We start from the raw sequence: 20,638 nt of genomic DNA, 5'->3' as shown, positions 1-20,638 counted from the left end.
CTGTGTTCTCGCTGCCCTATTTGCACTTTACTGAGGTAACTGATGCTGAGTAAATCCAGAACATCCAGATGTTTTCCTGAGCCCACATTCTGTGGCTGCATGGTGGGGAGCCAGCCTGGCCTAGCTGGCTCTCAGGGGGGCTGATTCTCTTCCTGATTAGGGAGGGGTTGAGTTGGGTGGAAAAAGGGGAATGAATCTGCCCAGCCTAGCAGCTTTGCAGCTGTGTGCTAGTTTCCAGATTTGCATCTGTGTGCTCTGTTAACGCTCAGCCATTGGGTAATTAGCAAATGATGCCTTTCCTTACCCTCTCACTAGCACACATCTGCCTTGTTCACTGACCCATCCCTGCAGTTGGTAGGGTTAGCCTCAGACCACAGCATCCTCCTCTGCCAGCCATGCCATGTGGGCCTGGAGTGGCTCTGTGCCTATGTCAGGGGAAGTGCAGAGAAGTGCTGTGTGTGCGCAAAACCTGCTGCGAGGACTGCTGAGCCTATGGCACTATTTCTCCACAACAGCAGTTCATGGTGCTGGCTACATGCGCTTCCCAACCAGAGGTGACAGAGCTTAGAAGCCTCAGATATGTGGAAAACAACAAGGAAATAACTTTGGAAGATTCTAGAACTGCCAACATTGATGTCCAAAATTCATGCATTAAGTTCATGAAGAGTCCTTAAGCTGTCACTCCAAAGCATGTTTACTCTTCGTTTACACATGTTAGTAACAGGCTGCAGTATCTCAATTTTCTTTTATATAACAACTTTATTGAGTTATAATTCACATACCATAGAATTCACCCATTTAAACTATATGACACAGTGAGTTTTAGTATTTTAAAGTTGTATAACCATCACCACAATCAATTTTATAACATTGTCATCACTCTGAAAAAGAAACCCTGTACCAGTGAGCACTCACTTATTGTGCCTAAATCCCACCCACCGTTCCCTGGAAACAATGAATAATCTACTTTCTGTCTCTGGATTTGCCTGTTCTAGACATTTCATATAAATGGAATCATGCAATACGTGGCCTTCTGTGACTGGCTTTTTTTTTTTCATTTAACATGTTTTCAAGGTTCATCCGTGTTGTAACATCTGCCAACACTTCATTTCCTTGTATTGCTGAATAATATTCCATTGTGTGAATGGACTGCATTCTGGTTATCCATTCATGAGCTGATGGACGTTGAGTTGTTTCTACTCCTGGGGTATTATAAATGTGCTACTAGGAATGTTGATGTATACATTTTTATGTGGACACATGTTTTCCTTTCTCTTGGGTAAATACCTAGGAGTGGAAGTGTTGGGTCACATAGAGGCTCAGTGTAACCCTTGAGGCACTGCCAGACTCCTTTCCACAGTGGCTGCACTATTTTACATTCCCACTAGCAGTGGATGGGAGTTTCCATTTTTCTACAGCCTCACCAACACTTGCTAGTATCTCTCTTTTTTAAAGATTTTATTTATTTATTTTCAGAAAGAAGGGAAGGGAGGGAGAAAGATAAGGAGAGAAACATTGATGTGAGAGAAACATCAATCAGTTACCTCTTGTATGTGCCCTTGAAACGGGAAAAGCCGGCGTTCCTACTGCTGGTCACTACCAGACCCAATAAGCAGAGACAGGGGTTGGATCTTTATAGGCACTTTATTCAGATGGCTGGTGATCTGAGAAGATGGCTGATTATGTGGTCCAACAAACTCTTTTTATAAGGAGATGAAAAGTGTAGGTAAGGGGTTTAGAATGCAGGGAAAAAGTTAATCAGATAAAGCTGCATTCATCTTTCTTTCATCTGTGCCCTCTGCAGCGGTCTTTACCTGTGCCCTGGGTGGGAGACATCTCACCTGGAGTACAATGGCTCAGATACCATCTTGATTGCTTGTAGTCCTCCTGAGACATGAAGGTGGAACTGTTTATGGTCTCCTGGAGTCACAGTGGGTCATACCTTCAGTTCCTGGAACAATAGCTTTTTATGTGCATTGATTATTAAGCTTATTTGCTATTCCCTAAACTAAAATTTTCCAATTCTTGAGTACCCCATCACCTTGACCAGGGACTAAACCCACAACCCAGGCATATGCCCTGACCAGGAATTGAACCAGTGACCTTTGGCTTTGCAGTGCAAAGCCCAACCAACTGAGCCACACTGGTCAGGATATTATTTCTCTTTTTGATGATAACATCCTAATGGGTGTGAAGTGTAGTAACTCATAGTTTTAATTTGCATTCTCTTGGAGCTAATGATGTGGAGCATCTTTTCATGTGCTTATTAACAATTTGTATGTTGTCTTTGGAGAAATGTCTATTCAAGGCCTTTGCCCACTTTTGTATAGGTTATTTGTCTTTTTAATATTTAGTTGTAAGAGTTCTTTTTATATTTAGAAAGAAGTCCTTTAATTAGATATATGGTTTGCCAAATTTTTCTCCATTCTATGGGTTGTCTTTTCACTTTTTTGATGGTGTGTTGTTTGTATTCCTTGTTCACAGAAAATTAGCAGGACCTGGGTGGGAGGGGAAGGGGAGGCAAGCAGGCAGACAGACAGCTGTGATAAATGTCCTGATAACAAGGGAGGACATAAACCTATGGACACGTTCTATAAAAACAGAAGACAAGACCTAAGAACACGCCCTCTTCCAGCCTGGGGTGATCCCTGGGTTCTGGGTGAGGATCTGACTGTCTTCTCTTGAAATACACACTGCATTTTGAAAGGATTTCTACCCCCAAAGCACAGAGTAAGTTTTGAAGCTGTAAGTCCCAGGGATGGGTGCCTTCAGTCAGAAATGTGCGTGAAAGCCCTATTACATGCCAGGACTGTGCTGGGTGCTAAAGGTACAGCCCTGGAACAAAACACGATGATCTTGGCCCTCCCAAAGTTGGCAGGAAGGTAGGGAAGGCAGATGAGCATGGACGCCACCAGGCGAGGACTTCCAGATGCCCCAGGTGTGTGCAGCCCTCAACTACCCTGTGCCCATCGAGGGCAGCTGGGCAGCTATTGGCATTCTTATTTTATAGGTGAGGAAACTGAGGCTAGAGAGAAGATAGGATTGTGGTGTTTCCAGGTGAGGAAATCATCAGGACATAGCCCAGAGTTTCAGCCTCTCTTTACTCCCTCTATTTCTACACTTTTTATGCTTAAAAAAAGTTCTGACAGTAATTTGTGTTTTCGGTTACAGGTTGCTAAGCCCCTGGTACAGAGCCCCTAAGCCTCTGGGCATGCACCAGTTTGCCCCAGGGACTCGAGCCAAGGGTGGGCCCCTGCACACTGCCGTTTTCAGCCCACTGGCCCCTTTCTCTGGAATGCTTTTTTCTGGTTCATTCTCACATCCTTCAAGACTCGGCCCAGGTCCAACCCCTGCAAGAAGCCGCCCAGCTCCCCCTTTGGAAGTCAGTGCCCGCTTCTCAAGAGACCTTGTTCAGTTTCCTCCTGTGCCTGGCACTGTCTTTGAGCACAGGTCTCCAGAATGGGTGTGAACTATCCAGGGGCTAAGAAAATTTAGAGCTTGTTTGTATATAAATGTTAGCTGTATCCCTTAACATTTGTTTGTTTATATATGCTTTATTTTGAATATAACATTATAGTGCACAAATTATAACATTTTAAATATACTTAATTTATAAGTAAATATAGCAATAATAGGAATGTATTCCCCCAAATTAATTTTTCTACTAGATAAAATTTAAACTAAAGTTGGAAGATAACTGCGGGCCCCATGAGGACAAGCACTGTGCCACGTTCCTGTCCAAGTGCCCACGTCCAGCCCCTGACCGGGAATGTCAGCTCACCCTCTGCCTGGGAGGGTATGGGAGGCTCCCCCCCGTGGGCCTTCAGGCCATCTCTGCATCTAGCTGCAGGGTGCCACAGCCAACTACCCTCTGTCCCCACCCACATCCACCCCCACCCACACCTGACCCCATGGTGACCCCTTTGCAGCTGTTCCACTTGAGCCTGAGGGTTGTCTGCTGCAGGGGAGTGGGGGGGCTACCGGTGTCCTGACTGCCCACTGGGAGCCACTTGACTGCTGGCATGCAGGCCCGCAGGCCAGGTGTGGCTCCCAGCTACAAACAGCCCTTGTCGTGGCTCTGCCGGGGAAGTAGGAGGGGATTTCTGAGCCAGGGCAGAGCCCCAGAGGGGCTAGGACCAGTGCCTTGTGCGAGCTCCTGCACGCCTGCATCTCAGTAGCTTTTGCTGGAAGCTTGGGAGGGGGACGTGGGCAGTTCTGTGTGTAGGTGGCAGGCCTCAGCCCAGCCAGCAGCAATTTGATCCCCTCCCTGCTCTGTTCCCCAGATCTGCAAATAGTACAAGCAGGAGCCAGGGCAGAGCCAGGATTAGTCACACCCTCACCTTCCCAGAACAGGGGCTCTGCTGGTCCTTTGGGACCTTCTGGACTTGCCCTGCCTGTCCTACCCTTGCTGGCCTTTACCCACACAGCAGGCCTTGTTCTGGGCACTGGGAGGGCAAAGAATTTTGAGACATGACCAGCTGCCCATGAAGTACCTCAGAGTAGAGTATGGATGCGTAAACTTGGCACATTGCACCAATCAGAATAGATGGCTGTGAGCTCTTGCACAAATTAGCCCCTTTCATCCTCACAACTACTCATATGAAAAGGTATAGTTAGTGTCCCCATTTTAAAGGTGAGGGAACTAGGGCTCAAAGGCACCCAGCTAGTAAGTGATGGGCGTGGTGATGATTGACCTCAGCTTTTGGCCCAACAGTGGCTGTCCTATATCTGAACTAGAGAGGAAAATTTGCCACCCCTGGGATAGAGGCCTTACCAGGAGAGATTACTACCTAGCTGGTTCCTGTCCTAAGGACTGAATTTTGATAGCAAGAAGCTCATTAGAGGTGTTTTATGTTTCATTTCCATTCATCCTGCGGCAGGGCTCCTTAGGACCATAGGTCTGGAACTTTGAATAGATCCCTAAACTGCCAGGGTGAGTGGGGCTCAGAGATCTGTTAGAAAAGCCACCCAGAGAGGCTCAGTGGTGCTCCCTTGTCTCTTCTGGGACAAAGCTGGGACCAGTCGCAGGTGCCCCCAGCCCCTGCCCTTGGCTTGCTTCCCTCTGTGCAGTTGCTTCCATCTCCACTTCCCAAAAGGAAGCAAGTCCCGTTGGGTTCTGAGCATTGAGCCTGAGAGCCAACCCCAAACAGTTCCTTCCCACTCGCACTGCTAAGTCTGGGGTTAAACACAGCATTCAAAGTGTTGCTCTCATTGTCTTTTTTTCTTTTGGTGGGTTGGGTTTTGCTTTGAATCTATAAACCCTTAGGGTTCTTCAAGGACCAGGAGATGCACGTGTGCCACAAAGCCCAGCCTGGCTTCCCCTCCGGAAGTGATGTCTGCCTCCTGGGCTCCATCCCAAGTGCCCTGTGTTCAGTCCTGAGCAAGTGCATCTCATCTCACCACTTACACATACACACACACCATTGGAAACCAGATTGTAAACTGTCTGAAGTGGGGACCACATCTTACTCATTTTTATGCTCTTAGAGTATTCTCGTAATAGTTGCTGAAGAGATGGCAAAGAGAAGAAAGCGAGAAAAGATCAGAGAGACTTTTGTCCGGGAGGCTTCTTAGGCTCCTCCAAATTGCTAGCAAATGTGGAGAAGATGGTCTGGAGGCCTCAGTGTGGTTACTTTTTTTCCCCAAAAGCGCAAACTCGCTCTAGGGCTGGTATCTCCAGGTGGCTGAGGCAGTGACTAGGAAGGGTGCCTGTGTATCTGTTCCAGCCGTGACGGACCACAGGGAACGCTGGAGTCCCCAGGGAGTCGGCCTTTACATTCACCTCGGCCCAGATCCCCTAAGCTGGCCTGAAGCCTAGGCTGCCTGCCAAGCCCCAGTCATGATGTGGCCCTCTTCCCCATGGCTGAAGAGGTGCTGCCAGGGTCTTTTGCATCCTTTCCTTTGCCTGTCCCTGCCACTGGTTCAGTGCTGGCAGCTGGTATTTGTGTCATTATTACTGTCCGACATCTACTGAGTGCTTATTGTGTGCTGGGCAAGTGCTGTTCTGGGTGCTTTACAAATACTGATTTACTTATTCCTACCGTTTCCCCGTAAGGAAAGTACTCTGATTATCTCCTTTTTATAACTGGGGAAACTGAGACACTGACAAGCCCAAGGTCACAGAGCCAGCAGGTATCAGCCAGAATTAGAGTCCAAGCAGTCTGGCTCTGGAGCTTGGCTCTTGGCCCCGGCAACCTTAAGTGGGTGCCTAGCCCCCCTCTCCGCACCCATGAACCACAGCTCCTAGCCTGTGCGCCAAGGAAAGTCAGGAGGCCTCCCTGCACCTACAAGGGTAGCTCATTACCACTTGAGAAAATGCCCCCAAACCAGGCAGAAAACACTCCCATTTTTCAGGGAGGTACTGTCCCCTTCATTTCCCACAGTCGAGTCTGGTGTGAGCAGGGCAGGGATCCCGGATGGTACTTGCATGTTTGTATGAGCATGGCTCCTCCATCTGTGGGTCCCCACAAAAATAACCCCAAAAAGCCTTAGCTCAGCTGGTCCCTGATACGCTGTGTGAGACATAGGGTGATAGTTTGAAATTATTAGTGTGAAGTGTGAGAGGCCAAGGGAGTTGCCTGCCTCTGTACATGGCAGGGGCAGGATGGCAGTGCATGACCCCGGCACTCAGAATGGATGGTCGGTGCGTCCCTGTTCACTCTGACCCCTCTTCTTAGCCGGTGTGGCCCTAGCTCTGCCACTCACTGGCTGGGGTGTCCCTAGATAGGTTCCTGTCCTCTTTCTGGGCAGTAAGCCTATTGGTGAAGCTCGAACTGCAGAGGCAGACAGACCAGCATCAAGGCCCCTTCCCTACTTACTCTCCGTGCCACCTGGAGAAAGTTCCTCAGCCTCTCTGAGACTCAGTTTTCCCTCTTTAAGTTGGAGATAATAATGGTACTTGTTTTATGGAGTTCTTATGAGGACTGGACCTCACTCATAGAAAGGCAGCATCCAGCACGTGGGGAACATCTCATAAATAGGAGCTGCTGCTGACTTGAAAAGTGTCCATGTCACAGCTTTCAAAGCCTTTTAGGATTGCATTGTCTGTCATCTCCAAGCAGAGACTGTGATTTCATTCACAAAGGTGGGATGCCCAGAGAAGCACAGGGCTTGTCCAAGGACAATAGCTGCTCCACAGCAGAGCCTTCCACAGCCTCCTGGTGCCCCTGCTCCCCCTTGTGTTAGACCTGGAACCCACCCCTACCCCCACACCCCCACCCACTTTACCTTGCTTGTGTTGAGCGGGTCTCAGGAGACTGCTATGGAGTGGGAAGAGGCAGACATCTGTGCAGGGTGTTAAAAGCCATCCCTGCTGCTCCACTAGTTGCAGGTGACAGTTCTGAATGCTTTTGTGTCAGGGACCCCTGGGTACTCATTGGCTGGTGAAGCTCAGAATAATGCTCTTACATGCATAAAATAAAATAACAGGGTTATGATTATGTTTTATTTTTTTAATTTTCCCTACCTTTAAGGAGGTATGATTGACAAATAAAAATTGTTTACATTTAAGACATTCATTGTGATGTTTAGATATACATATACATTGTGAAATAATTGCCACAGTCAAGCTAATAATATATTCATTACCTCACACATAGTACCCATTTGTGTGTTAGGAACATTGGAGATCTCCCTACCCTCTTACCAAACTTTAAGTGTACAATGCAGTACTATTAGCTATAGTCACCATCATGCACATTAGATTAGATCTCCAGAACTTACTCATCTTATCAGTGAAAGTTTGTACCCTTTGACCAAATTTCTCCCCATTTCCCTCACCCCTCAGTCCATTCGTCTCTGCTTCTGAGTCTGACTTTTTTACATTCCACATATGATTGAGATCGTGTAATATATGTCTTTGTCTTTCTGTGTTTGACTTATTTCACATAGTATAATGTCCCACAGAATTCCCTTCTCTTTTAAAGTTGAATAATATGCCACTGCATATACATGCCACATTTTCTTTATTCATCCATCAGCAGACACTCAAGTTGTTTCCATGTCTTGGCTACTGTGAATAATGCTACAGTGAACATAGGGTGTGGAATTCTCTTCAAGATAGTGATTTTATTTCTTTTGGATAAATACCCAGAAGAGGGATTGCTAGATCATATGATAGTATTATTTTTAATCTTTTGAGGAGCCTCCATACTGTTTTCCGTGGTGGCTGTACAAATTTACACTCCTCCCAGCATACAAGGGTTCCCTTTTTTCCGCATCTTTGTCAATATTTATCATCTTTTGACTTTTTGATAATAGTCATCCTAACAGGTGTGAAGTGTTATTTATTGTGGTTTCCTTTATATTTCCATAATGATGAGTGATGTTGAGCATTTTTTTATGTACCTATTGGCCAATTGTGTTTCTTCTTTGGGAAAATGTCTATTCAGGTCCTTTGCCAATTTTTAATTAGATTATTTTGCTCCCACCCCCCCCATTTTTTTTTTTTACTATTCAGTTGTATGAGTTTCTTATATTTTTTGGATATTTTCAGATAGATATATATATCTGATAACAGAGCATCTGATATATATATTATCAGCTATATATATAGTTCTGATAATATATATTGCCAGATATATATGTGTATATATATGATAACTGATATCATATATATATATATATATATATATATCTGATTATATCATACAACTTGCTATTGAGTTTATGAGTTTCTTATTTTTTTGGATATTATCAGATATATATAGATAGATAGATAGATAGATAGATATAGATATAGATATATCTGGATATATCAGACCAGTGCTTACCAGGTAAGTGGTTTACAAATATTTTCTCCCATTCCATAGATTGTCTTTTCATTTTGTTGATTGTTTACTTTGTTATGCAAAACCTTTCTGACTGATGTAGTCCCACTTGTTTAGTTTTGCTTTTGTTATTTGTGCTTTTGATGTCATCCAAAAAATTGTTATCAAGACCAACATCATAGATATTTTTCCTGTCTTTTCTTCTAGGAGTTGTAAATTGCAGGTCTAATATTTAAGTTTTTAATCCTTTTGAGTTGATATGTATGTATGGTATAAAATAAAGGCCCAGTTTCATTCTTTTTTATGAGGATATGTAGTTTTCCAAACACCATTTATAAAAGAGATTGTTGTTTCCCCATTGTATATTCTTGGCACTTTTGTCAAAGATTAGTTGATTTTATAAGTGGTTGTTTATTTCTGGGTGGTCTAGTCTATTCCCTTAGTCCATATGTCTGTTTTTATGCCAGTACTATACTATTTTGATTAACATAGCTTTGTAATATAGTTTGAAATCAGGAAGTGTGATTTGTTCTTGCCCAAGATTGCTTTAGCTATTTGTGGTCTTTTGTATAATTTTAGGATTATTTTCTCTATATTTGTGAAAAATGTCACTGGAATTTTGACAGAGATTGCTTTGAATTTGTAGATCACTTTGGGCAATGTGGACCTTTTTACAATAGTCTTCTGATCCCTAAGTTGTTCTTTTTTTATGGAATTGTGAATGAGATTTCTTAAAATTTCTCTTTCACATAGTTCATTGTTAGTGGCTAGAACCACAGCTGATTTTTGTAGATTGATCTTTGTATCCTGTAACTTCCTGAATTAGTTTCTTAGTTTTAACAATATTTTTTTTGTGGACTCTTCTAGGATTTTCCGTATGTAACATCATGTCATCTGCAAATAGTGACAATTTTACTTCTTATCCAATTTAGATACCTTTTTTTACTTATTTTCTTATCTGATATCTCTGGCTAGGACTTTTAGTGCTATGTTGAGTAGAAGTGAAAAAAGCCATCATCCTTGTCTTGTTCCTTATCTTAGAGTGAAAGCTTTTAGCTTTTTACCATTGAGTATGGTGTGAGGTGTGGACTTGTCATATATGGCCTTTACTGTGTTGAGGTACATTTTTTCTATACCTGTTTCTTTAAACATGAAAGGATGTTCAGTTTTGTCAAATGTGTTTTCCAGCATCTATTAAGATGCTCCTATGACTTTTATCCCTAATTCTGTTAACGCAATGCATCACATTTATGGGTTTACATATGTTGGAACATCCTTGCATTCCAGGGATAAATCCCACTTGATCATGGTATATGATTCCTTTAATGTGCCATTGAATTCTGTTTGCTAGTATTATGTTGACAATTTTTTTAAAAATACATTTTATTGATTGTGCTATTACAGCTGTCCCATTTTTTTCCTTCCTTTTACTCTCCTCTGCCCTGCAGCTCCCATCCCACCAGCATCCCCTCACCTTAGTTCATGTCCATGGGTCGTACATATAAGTTCTTTGGCTTCTCCATTTCCTATACTGTTAACTTCCCTGTGTCTTTTTTGTACCTACAATTTATGCTTCTTATTGCCTGTACCTTTTCTCCCATTCTGCCCCTGCCTCCTCCCTACTGATAAGCCTCCATGTGATCTCTATTTCTGTGATTCTGTTCCTCTTCCAGTTGCTTGCTTAGTTTGTTGGGTTTTGTTTTGTTTTTTTAGATTCCATTATTGATAGTTGTGAGTTTGGTGTCATTTTACTGTTAATAGTTTTAATCATCTTTTTCTTAAATAAGTCCCTTTAATATTTCATATAATACAGGCTTAGTGATGATGAACTCCTTTAACTTGACCTTATCTGGCAAACACTCTATCTGCCCTTTTATTCTAAATGATAACTTTGCTGGATAGAATAATCATGGATGTAGGTCCTTGTCTTTCATGACTTGAAATACTTCTTTCCAGCCCCTTCTTGCCTGGAAGGTTTCTTATGAAAAATCAGCTGAGAGTCTCATGGGAACTTCTTTGTAGGTAAGCGTTTCCTTTTTTCTTGCTGCTTTTAAGATTCTCTCCTTATCTTTAAATCTCAGGTAATTTAATTATCATCTGTCATGGTGTGTTTTTCCTTGGATCCAACTTCTTTAGGACCTCCTGGGCTTCCTGGAAGTCTTATTCCTTTGCCAGATTAGGGAAGTTCTTCATTATTTTTTCAAATAAGTTTTCAATTTCCTTCTTAATTATTTTTAATATATTTTATTGATTATGCTATTACAGTTGTCCCATTTCCCCCTCTTCACTCCCCTCCACCCTGCACACCCCCTCCCACCCACATTCTCCCCCTTTAGTTCAAGTCCATGTGTCATACTTATAAGTTCTTTAGCTTCTACTATTAATAGTATTTCCCATACTATTCTTACCCTCCCCCATCTCTTCTCTACCTACCATCTATGCTGCTTATTCTCTGTACCTTTTCCCCCTCTCTCCTCCCCCACTCCCCTGTTGTTAGCCTGCCATATGATCTTCATTGCTGTGGTTCTGTTCCTGTTCTAGTTGTTTGCTTAGTTTGCTTTTGTTTTTGTTTTAGGTGTGGTTGTTAATAATTGTGAGTTTGCTGTCATTTTACTGTACATGTTTTTTATCTTATTTTTCTTAGATAAGTCCCTTTAACATTTCATATAATAAGGTCTTGGTGATGATGAACTGCTTTAACTTGTCCTTATCTGAAAAGCACTTTATCTGCCCTTCCATTCCAAATGAAAGCTTTGCTGGATAGAGCAATCTTGGACGTAGGTCCTTGCCTTTCATGACTTGGAATACTTCTTTCCAGCCCCTTCTTGTCTGCAAGGTCTCTTTTGAGAAATCAGCTGACAGTCTTATGGGCACTCCTTTTTAGGTAACTCTCTCCTTTTGTCTTGCTACTTTTAAGATTCTCTCCTTATCTTTAATCTTCAGTAATGTAGTTATGCTGTGCCTTGGTGTGTGCTTTCTTGGGTCCAACTTCTTTCGGACACTCTGAGCTTCCTCGACTTCCTGGAAGTCTATTTCCTTTGCCAGATTGGGGAAGTTCTCCTTTATTATTTGTTCAGAAAACTTTTTGACTTGTCGCTCTTCCTCTTCTCCTTCTGGTGCCCCTATAATTCAGATGCTGGAACATTTAAAGATGTCCTGGAAGTTCCTAAGCCTCTCCTCATTATTTTTTTTGAATTCTTGTTTCCTCATTCTTTTCTGTTTGGTTGTTTCTTTCTTCCTTCTGGTCCACTCCATTGATTTGAGTCCCAGTTTCCTTCCCATCACTATTGGTTCCCTGTACATTTTCCTTTATTTCACTTAGTGTAACCTTCATTTGTTCATCTAATATGCGACCACATTCAACCAATTCTGTGAGCATCCTGATCACCAGTGCTTTGAACTGTTCATCTGATGGGTTGGCTATCTCTTCATAGCTTAGTTGTATTATTTCTGGAGCTTTAGTCTATTCTTTCCTTTGGGCCATTTTTTTGCCTTGACATGCCTGTTGCATAGTGAGGGGTGGAGCCCATAGGTGTTCACCTGGGTGGGGCAACCCATTTGCTGGGTTGTGATGCAGTATGTGGGGAAGGGGTCCGAGAGGGAACAATGGCGCTTGCTCCACTCTCTGCTGGATTTCAGTCACTTCCCCTGCTTCCCCCAAGCCAACTGGGCCCTTCTGGTGCTGATTCCTGGGTGGGTGGGTTTGTGTATGTTCTAGGACCCTGTGGGTCTCTCCAACGAACTCTCCTATGAGGCTGGGAGTTTCTACCCGTACCTCAACCCCCACAGGTATTTTCAATCAGTGTTTTGAGGTTTTATTTCCCCACACTGGGGCCCTGGGTTGTGAGGTCTTTCTCGCTGCCCAGTTTTGCGTGGTTTATCTGCATGTGAATGTGGGACCACCCAGTTCACCAGCCACCTGGTGGGCTGCGCCCCCCCACAATCTACTGCCTCTCTGTGTCCTTGAGCCGCCACGTTGCACGCCCGGAGTCTGCCAGCCACGGCTTTGCCTCAACCCCTCTCCACCTAGCTGCCCAGCTCCACCCCTTCTACCGGTCTAGATGAATGTATCTACTTTAACTCCTTGGTTGTCGGACTTCCATACAGTTCAATTTTCTGTTGGTACTGGTTGTTTTTGTTTATAAATTGTTGTTGACCTTATTTTGGTTGTGCGAGGAGGCACAGTGTGTCTGCCTACACCTTCATCTTGGCTGGATCAAGTTTTCAATTTCTTGCTCTTCCTCTTCTCCTTCTGGCACCCCTATGATTTAGATGTTGGAACATTTAATGTTGTCCTGGAGGTTCCTAAGCCTCTCCTCATTTTTTTTTTTTTGAATTCTTGTTTCTTCATTCTGTTCTGGTTGAGTGTTTATTTCTTCCTTCTGCTCCAAATCATTGACTTGAGTCCTGGTTTCCTTCCCTTCACTGTTGGTTCCCTGTATGTTTTTCTTTATTTTATTTTGCATAGCCTTCACTTTTTCATCTGTTTTGCGACCATACTCCACCATTTCTGTTAGCATCCTGATTACCAGTGTTTTGAACTCTCCATCTGATAGATTGGCTATCTCTCCATCTCTTAGTTCTATTTTTGGAGCTTTGATCTGTTCTTTCATTTAGGCCATATGTCTTTGTCTTGGCATACCTGTTACGTTGTAAGGGGTGGAGTCTTAGGTATTCACCAGGGCTGGGCAACCCTCTTGGCTGTACTGTGGCACTGTATGTAGGGGAAGGGTACAAGAGGGAACAATGCCACTTGCTTGATGCTTGGCCAGCTTTCAGTCATTTCCACCACTACCCACAAGCAAATTGGGGCTTTCTGGCACTGATTTCCTGGTGGGTGGGTTTGTGTATGTTTTAGGACCCTGTGAGTCTATCCAATGAACTCTCCTGTGAGGCTGGAAGTTTCTCCCTTTGCCACAACTCCCACAGATTTTTACAGGCAAAGGTTTTGAGGCTTTCTTTCTCCACGCTGGAACCCTGAGTCGCATTGTCTATCTCGCTCCCCAGTTATTTCTCCCAGTTTATCTGCATAAAAATGTGGGACCACCCAGTCCGTCAGCTGCTGCATCGCTCACCCTGTTCTCCATCCACCTTGTCACATGTCCTCTCTGCCCCGGCTACCATCTCTGCCCCTCCTACTGGTCTGAATGAATGTTTCTTCTTTAACTCCGTGGTTGTCAAACTTCCATACAGTTTGATTTTTCTGGTGGTTCTGGTTATTTTTTGTTTTTAAATTTGTTATTGTTCTTCTTTTGGTTGTGTGAGGAGGCAAAGTGTATCTACCTACACCTCCATCTTGGCCAGAAGTCAAGAATTTTTGCATCTATGTTCATCAGGGATATTGTCCTGTAATTTTCTTTTCTTGCATTATTCTTATTTTGGGTATCTAGGTAATGCTGGCCTCACAAAATGAGCTTGGAAGTGGGCTCTCCTCTTTAATTTTGTGGAATAGTTTGAGAATTATTGGCATTAATTCTTTAAATGTTTTGCAGCCATTTACCATTGAGCCATCCAATCCTGGGCTTTTTCTTTGGGATATTTTAAATTAATGATTCAATATCCTTATTCATTATTTGCCTGTCAGATTTTCTATTTCTTAATGATCTAGTCTTAGTAGATTGTATTTTTTTTAGGAATTTATCTATTTCTTCTGGGTTATGTAATTCATTGGCATATAAGTGTTCATTATAGTTTCTTACGATTCTTTGTATTTCTGTAGTATCAGTAGTAATTTCTCCTATTTTATTTTTTATTTTATTTATTTCTTGTTTTAGTCTTGCTAAAGATTTGTCAATTTTGTTTATTTTTTCAAAAAAATTTGTTTCAGTTTGTTTCTTCTATTGTTTTTCTAGCTTATAGTTCATTTATTTCCACTCTGATCTTTTTGTTTCTTTTTTCTACTAACTTTGGATTAGTTTGTTGTTCTTTACCTAGTTCCATGAGGTATAAAGTTAGATGGTTCAAGATCTTTTTTCCTTAATTAAGCTATGAATATCCCTCTTAGAACTGCTTTTGCTGCATCACAAAAGTTTTTGTTTCTATTTTCATTTGTTTCAATATTTTTTTATTTCCCTTTGTTTTCTTCTTTGACTCATTGGTTGTTCAGGGTGTATCATTTAATTTCCACATATTTGTGAAATTTTCAGTTCTCCTCCTGTTACTAATATCTAGTTTCATATTCTTGTTGTCAGAAAAGATATTTTATATGATTTCAACCTTCTTGAATTTGTTAAGATTTGTCTTATGACCTAACATATGATCTATCCTGGAGAATGTTCCAGGTACTCATAAGGAGGCTACAGGGCTGTCTAATGTTTCCATATTGACTTTCTGTCTTTATATATTTAGTTGCTCCTATTTATATACTTATATATCTATATATTTAGATGCTCTGTATATTTAAAGGATCCTATTTACAATGATTTTAAATTAGTGATAAGTTTACGCAATATTTGGGAAACTTTCACAATTAAGTTTGTGCTGCCACATTGGTCAGTATGGGTGTCAGACTCACTGTGACTTCTCCTATGGTTTTTGCTTACATTTGTGCATAAAGGAGATAGCAAATTTTGGTGAAAACTTGGTGACAATTAAAATATAATTTTTCCCAATAATTTTACTATAAACTCCTGCTCCAAGTCCAGGATTTTCTCCATGTCTACTCATACCTGAGGCTCAGTGAAGGAGATCCCAGGGCACCCACCCAATCTCAGGATCCCATTCAATGTCATGACCCACTCCCACCTAACCCCCAGAGAGTGGGGTTTCATTATGTATTCATTCATTCAGAGAATACTGAGCACCAGCCTTGTTGCAAATGGTGAGATCCAAAGTCAAGTAAGATGAGGTCCTTGTCCTCAAGCTGCTCACCACCTAGTTAAGGAACAGCATCAAAGATACCATTCCAAAATGTACAATGTAAACAAGCAGGAGAATATATCTACTCTTCTTGACAATCAAGGATAACACTCGGTGACGGTGAGGTTGGGATTTAACAGACACTATGGATAGTAACACTGTCTACCACATAATTCTTTTGAAAATAACCTCGGCATTGCACAGTGTGATTGTGGAAATTCCATACCCTTCTTTCTCAGCACTCTCACTCTTGCCATTTTGTCTCAAAGAAATAATTTAGGAAGAAAGACCAAGGATGGAGGGCAAAGGTCCTTCCCCTTCTTCTTCCTGAATGTGTGTGCTCCTCAGGAAGGGGCTGGGTCTCATTCAGCTTGTCCCCCAATGCTGGCACATGTTAGCATTCATGAAGGCCTATTGGGTGAATGTTTGAGCACCATGCAGTTACAGTAAACAAGAGACAGAGGTGTTGGAAGGACAGTCCAGAAGCCCTGCATTGACCAGGTTCCTCTTTTCTCTTCTAGCCAATAAAATGCCAGAAGAGATGGACAAGCCACTGATGAGCCACCACCTGGTGGATAGTGATGGCAGCCTGGCTGAGGCCTCCAATGAGGCCCCCAAAGTGGGCATCCTGGGTAGTGGGGACTTTGCCCGCTCTCTGGCCACACGCCTGGTGGGCTCTGGCTTCAGCGTGATGGTGGGAAGCCGCAACCCCAAACGTATGGTTGGGCTGTTCCCGTCAGCAGCACAAGTAACTTTCCAGGCAGAGGCGATAGACTCCCCTGAGGTGATCTTTGTGGCCACATTCCGAGAGCACTACTCCTCACTGTGTGGTCTCAGCGACCAGCTAGCCGGCAAGATATTGGTGGATGTGAGCAATCCTACAGAGCAGGAGCACCTTCAGCACCGTGAGTCCAATGCTGAGTACCTGGCTTCCCTCTTCCCTACCTGCACCGTGGTCAAGGCCTTCAATGTCATCTCTGCCTGGACCTTGCAGAGTGGCCCAAGGGATGGGAACCGGCAGGTAGGTGCTGGGGGAATAACAACCACCATAATAATTATTATAAATGCCTAATTTTCCTTGAGGGCCCTCAGAATACTAATCTCTTTGTGCTCATTGTCTCAGCTCATTTCACATCACTGCAAAGTTCTATTTTATGGAGGAGAAATTTGATGTTTGTGAACTTATGCCAAGTCCCACAATTGGTGAGTGGGATTTGAACCCAGAGCCTATAATCTGAAATTCCTATTCTTTCTTCTATGGTAACTTAATTACCTAGGGGGCAAGGAGGAAAAGAAGGATGATGACTTTTTTATGATTAGAGTCAAAAAGAGAAGAAACTTTGCTTTTAAAATTGGACTCAGAAGAGGGAAAGTAGCACACTTAAGTGCCAAGCCCTGAAGAAGCATGTGTGTCACATTCTTTCATCTGTTTATTCCAAGGGCTTCCAAGAACTGAGTAGATTTCTCAAAATAGTCAATAGCAGGTTTTTCTGAGGGTGGAAAATGGCTCCAGAGAATGGCCAGAGCTGCATACACTTCTTAGTAGGAGCTCTGACCAAGACAAGGTAGTTTTTAATATCAAGAGGCCAAGCATTTTTCTGGAGGAATGAGCCAGGATCCACATGTGTGTGAGAACTTCCAGTGAGTTCAGAGCAGATGCCTCCTACACACAGCTCCATGCCAGGCTGTGGGAGAGCACACAGGTGCCTGGCCATCCCTATCTGCTGGGCCTTCTATGCAGCTTGCATTATAGGGTTCACGTGTGTGGACAGGCCAGGAACAGTGGGTACATGTTAGGTGAAAGGGCCTGGAGGGAAGAGAAATAGCATCTGGCTAGGGAAGACTTTGAGGTTGACCTTGGCCTTGGCCCACCTCATGTTATGCACAGGGAGCAGCAGGGCATTCCAGGCTGAGGGGACAGCCTGCAAAGGCACAGACCCCAGTTTCCTCACCTGAAAAACTGGGACAATTGTACCTATCTATAGGCCTGTGGCAGGGCTGAGGGATAGCAGATATAAAGCCCAGTATACAGTTCATGCTGCGTCAGTGTTGGTAGACCATACTGACCATAGCAGTGTTGGCAAGGCTTGTGGTGGGGAGCAGTGGATTGTGAGGCTGGGGCTGGCTTGTGGAAGACCTTATGTGTTGTCTGAGGGCCACAGGGGGCTGAGGAACATGATCAAAAGAGACACTTCCAGACTGAGGGATAGAACTATACTCACGGCCACATGCAAAGCCCCAGGGCAGACCACAGTCCTTGAAGCACCTATTCCAAGGGCACATGGGGGGTGGCTGGGTGGAGGCTGATGGTGATAAACTTGGCAAAATGTTCACTGCTAGGTAAACCCTGGGTGCTCTTATTGAGTAGTGGGCATTGCCCAGCCAAGTCTGGGAAACCCCAAGGAGGCAAGGAAATACCCCTGGCCTGGGAATCAGAGCCACCTCTGCTCTCAGCTATACCATTAACTGGCATAGCTAGGCCTCAGTTTTTCAGCTGCTCAGTGAGAAGTTTGGCCCTGATGCTCTGAGGCCTTGCTTACCCCAGTGGCCTGTTTGATTCCCCTTCTCCTTCCTCCCCCAGGTGCCCATCTGTAGTGATCAGCCAGAAGCCAAGCGTGTTGTCTCAGAGCTCGCTCACACCATGGGCTTCATGCCTGTGGACATGGGGCCCCTGGCCTCAGCCCGGGAGGTGGAGGCCATGCCTCTGCACCTCCTCCCAAGCTGGAAGGTGCCTACCATCCTGGCCCTGTGGCTCTTTCTCTTCTTCTACGCCTACAACTTCATCCGGGATGTGCTGCAGCCCTATGTGCAAGAGGGCAAGAACAAGTTCTACAAGCTCCCCCTGTCTGTGGTCAACACAACGCTGCCATGTGTGGCCTATGTGCTGCTGTCACTGGTCTACCTGCCGGGCACCCTGGCAGCCACCCTGCAGCTGTGGCGTGGCACCAAGTACCGCCGCTTCCCTGATTGGCTGGACCATTGGCTGCAGCACCGCAAGCAGATTGGCCTGCTCAGCTTCTTCTGCGCTGCCTTGCACGCCATCTACAGCGTCTGCCTGCCTGTGCGCCTCTCCTACCGCTATGATCTGGTCAACCTCGCCGTTAAGCAGGTATAGCCCATGTCAGTGCCCAGTACCAAGGCCAATCATGCCTGTGGCTGCAGCCTGCAGGTCACTGTCTCATCTGTGTCACTAGCCTGTGATTCTGCCCTGACTGGGCAGTGCCCATGTCCTACAGCCTAAAGTCTTGAGTATCAGTGAAAAAAATATGAAAATCCTTATGCTCATGAGCACAGCCAAGGCAGGGGAGACTTATCCGAATAAAGCAGTAAGTTATAGAGGATTTTCAGAAGGTTGTGAATGCTAAGGAGAAAAATCAAGCAGGGAGAGAAGTGGGGTACAATTTTAAAGGGTGGTCAGGGGAGGCCTTGCTGAAGGTTGACAGGTGAGCAAAGGCAGGAAGGTGGTGAGAGTGAGCCTGCAGCTAGCAGGAGAGCAGCAGAGGCCTCAGGTGGGTGCTGCCTGGCACACATGAGGATCAGCCAGGAAGCCATGAGCTGGAGATGAGCAAGGAAGAAAGGACTGTGGCCTGATAGGTTGAAGCCAGATCAAGGAAGCCTTGAAGGCTGAGGAGAGCCTTGGCCTTACTCAGTAAAACAAGGAGTCAGAAAAGCTTTTGAGTAGAGGACTGATGATCCATCTGATGCTTTAACTGGCTCACTCTGGATGTTGGTGGAGAACAGACAATAGGGGGCCAGAGGCAGATGCTGAGAGAACACTTAAAGGCTATGCAGGAACCCCAGCAATGGAGGTTTAGAGTGGGGTGGGAGCAGCGGAGGGGAGGGGAAATATTGAAGCCAGAGTACACATCATTGCTGATGGACATGGGGGTTATCAAAGATGACTCCTAGTTTTTGGCCTGAACACCTGGAGGAATGGTGTTGCCATGAGCTGAGATGTAGAAGGCTACAGGAGCAAGATTATTTTTGGTGGGGGAAGTAATTTTTCACTCATTTAAGAAACCCACATGCTGCTCTTTTGCCAGCAGGATTCCTGCGGAATGGGTGGGCTTTCAGGCCAGGCCAGGTAGCAACAGACAGCATCAGCTGGCAGCTGTACCCACAGAAAGAGGCCCCTAGTGCTCTCTCCTGGTATATAAGCTCCCAGGGCCCAATTCTGAGTCCCAAACTGAGGTCTGCAAGTGACACTGCCTTTCTGTAATTGCCCCAACCTGCTTAACTCCTCCAATCCCCAGCCTCAGGACTGGTATATGAGTCCCATCCACTCCAGGACACTATTCACCCAACAGAGTTTGGCCCAGGTGCCAGGAAGACACTTGTCATCCACCCCTCTTTCCAGCCCAGATGGTTCCTACAGTTTCTGTTCTAGCTTAAGGGAATGCAGGGATTCTGGTGGAGCTGTGCCCTCCCCAGGTGCACCCACCATGAAGCTATCCTTTCAGTGGCTGGGCCACATCCCAGAGCAGGACCAGGAGGCGATGTTGGGTCACTGCCTATGAACCACAGACCTGAGCCCTACTCATTCTCAGCTTCCTTGCTGGCAGCTTCTCAAGTGTCCTTGTCCTTTCCCACCCACAGACACCTGGCACCATGTATCTGTGGGCTTGGGCTTTCATAAGCAAAAGGGAGAACCCCAAATTTCAGGCAGAAAAGCAAGGTGCCTGCTGGAAATGAGAGGAAGGGGAAAAATAATAATCACTAACCTTTAAAAAGAGCTTGCTGGGCTTTATATCCTCAGTGTGAATTTTTTTTTTAAAGATTTTATTTGTTTTTAGAGAGAGGGGAAAGGAGGGAGAAAGAGAGGGAGAGAAACATCAGTGTGTGTGATACATCGATCTGTTGCTTCTCCCACACCTCTAACTGGGGACCTGACTTGTGGCCCTGGCATGTGCCCTGACTGGTAATTTAACCTGCGACCTTTGGGTTCACTGGCTGGTGCTTAATCCACTGAGCCACACCAGCCAGGATGTCAGTATAAATTCATGTAACCCTTA

At 44.5% G+C, this 20,638-nt stretch overlaps 1 protein-coding gene across 2 annotated transcripts in view; it reads left to right on the top strand.

Moving 5' to 3' along the window:
- Positions 1–20,638, top strand: part of STEAP3 (STEAP3 metalloreductase) — a 53,575-nt gene that overhangs the window by 12,716 nt on the left and 20,221 nt on the right. For both annotated transcript variants that reach the window (XM_045826275.1, XM_045826274.1), the window contains exons 2-3: positions 16,148–16,647; positions 18,208–18,735. In XM_045826275.1, the coding sequence (XP_045682231.1) occupies positions 16,156–16,647; positions 18,208–18,735 (1,020 nt within the window). In that variant the 5' untranslated portion in view covers positions 16,148–16,155. The remainder of the gene's footprint in view (positions 1–16,147; positions 16,648–18,207; positions 18,736–20,638) is intronic.

This window comes from Phyllostomus hastatus, unplaced genomic scaffold (genome assembly GCF_019186645.2).
Source record: "Phyllostomus hastatus isolate PE091 unplaced genomic scaffold, TTU_PhHast_1.1 phas_scaffold_60, whole genome shotgun sequence".
Taxonomy (NCBI): Eukaryota; Metazoa; Chordata; class Mammalia; order Chiroptera; family Phyllostomidae; genus Phyllostomus; species Phyllostomus hastatus.
This window is presented reverse-complemented; position numbering and strand designations above follow the sequence as displayed.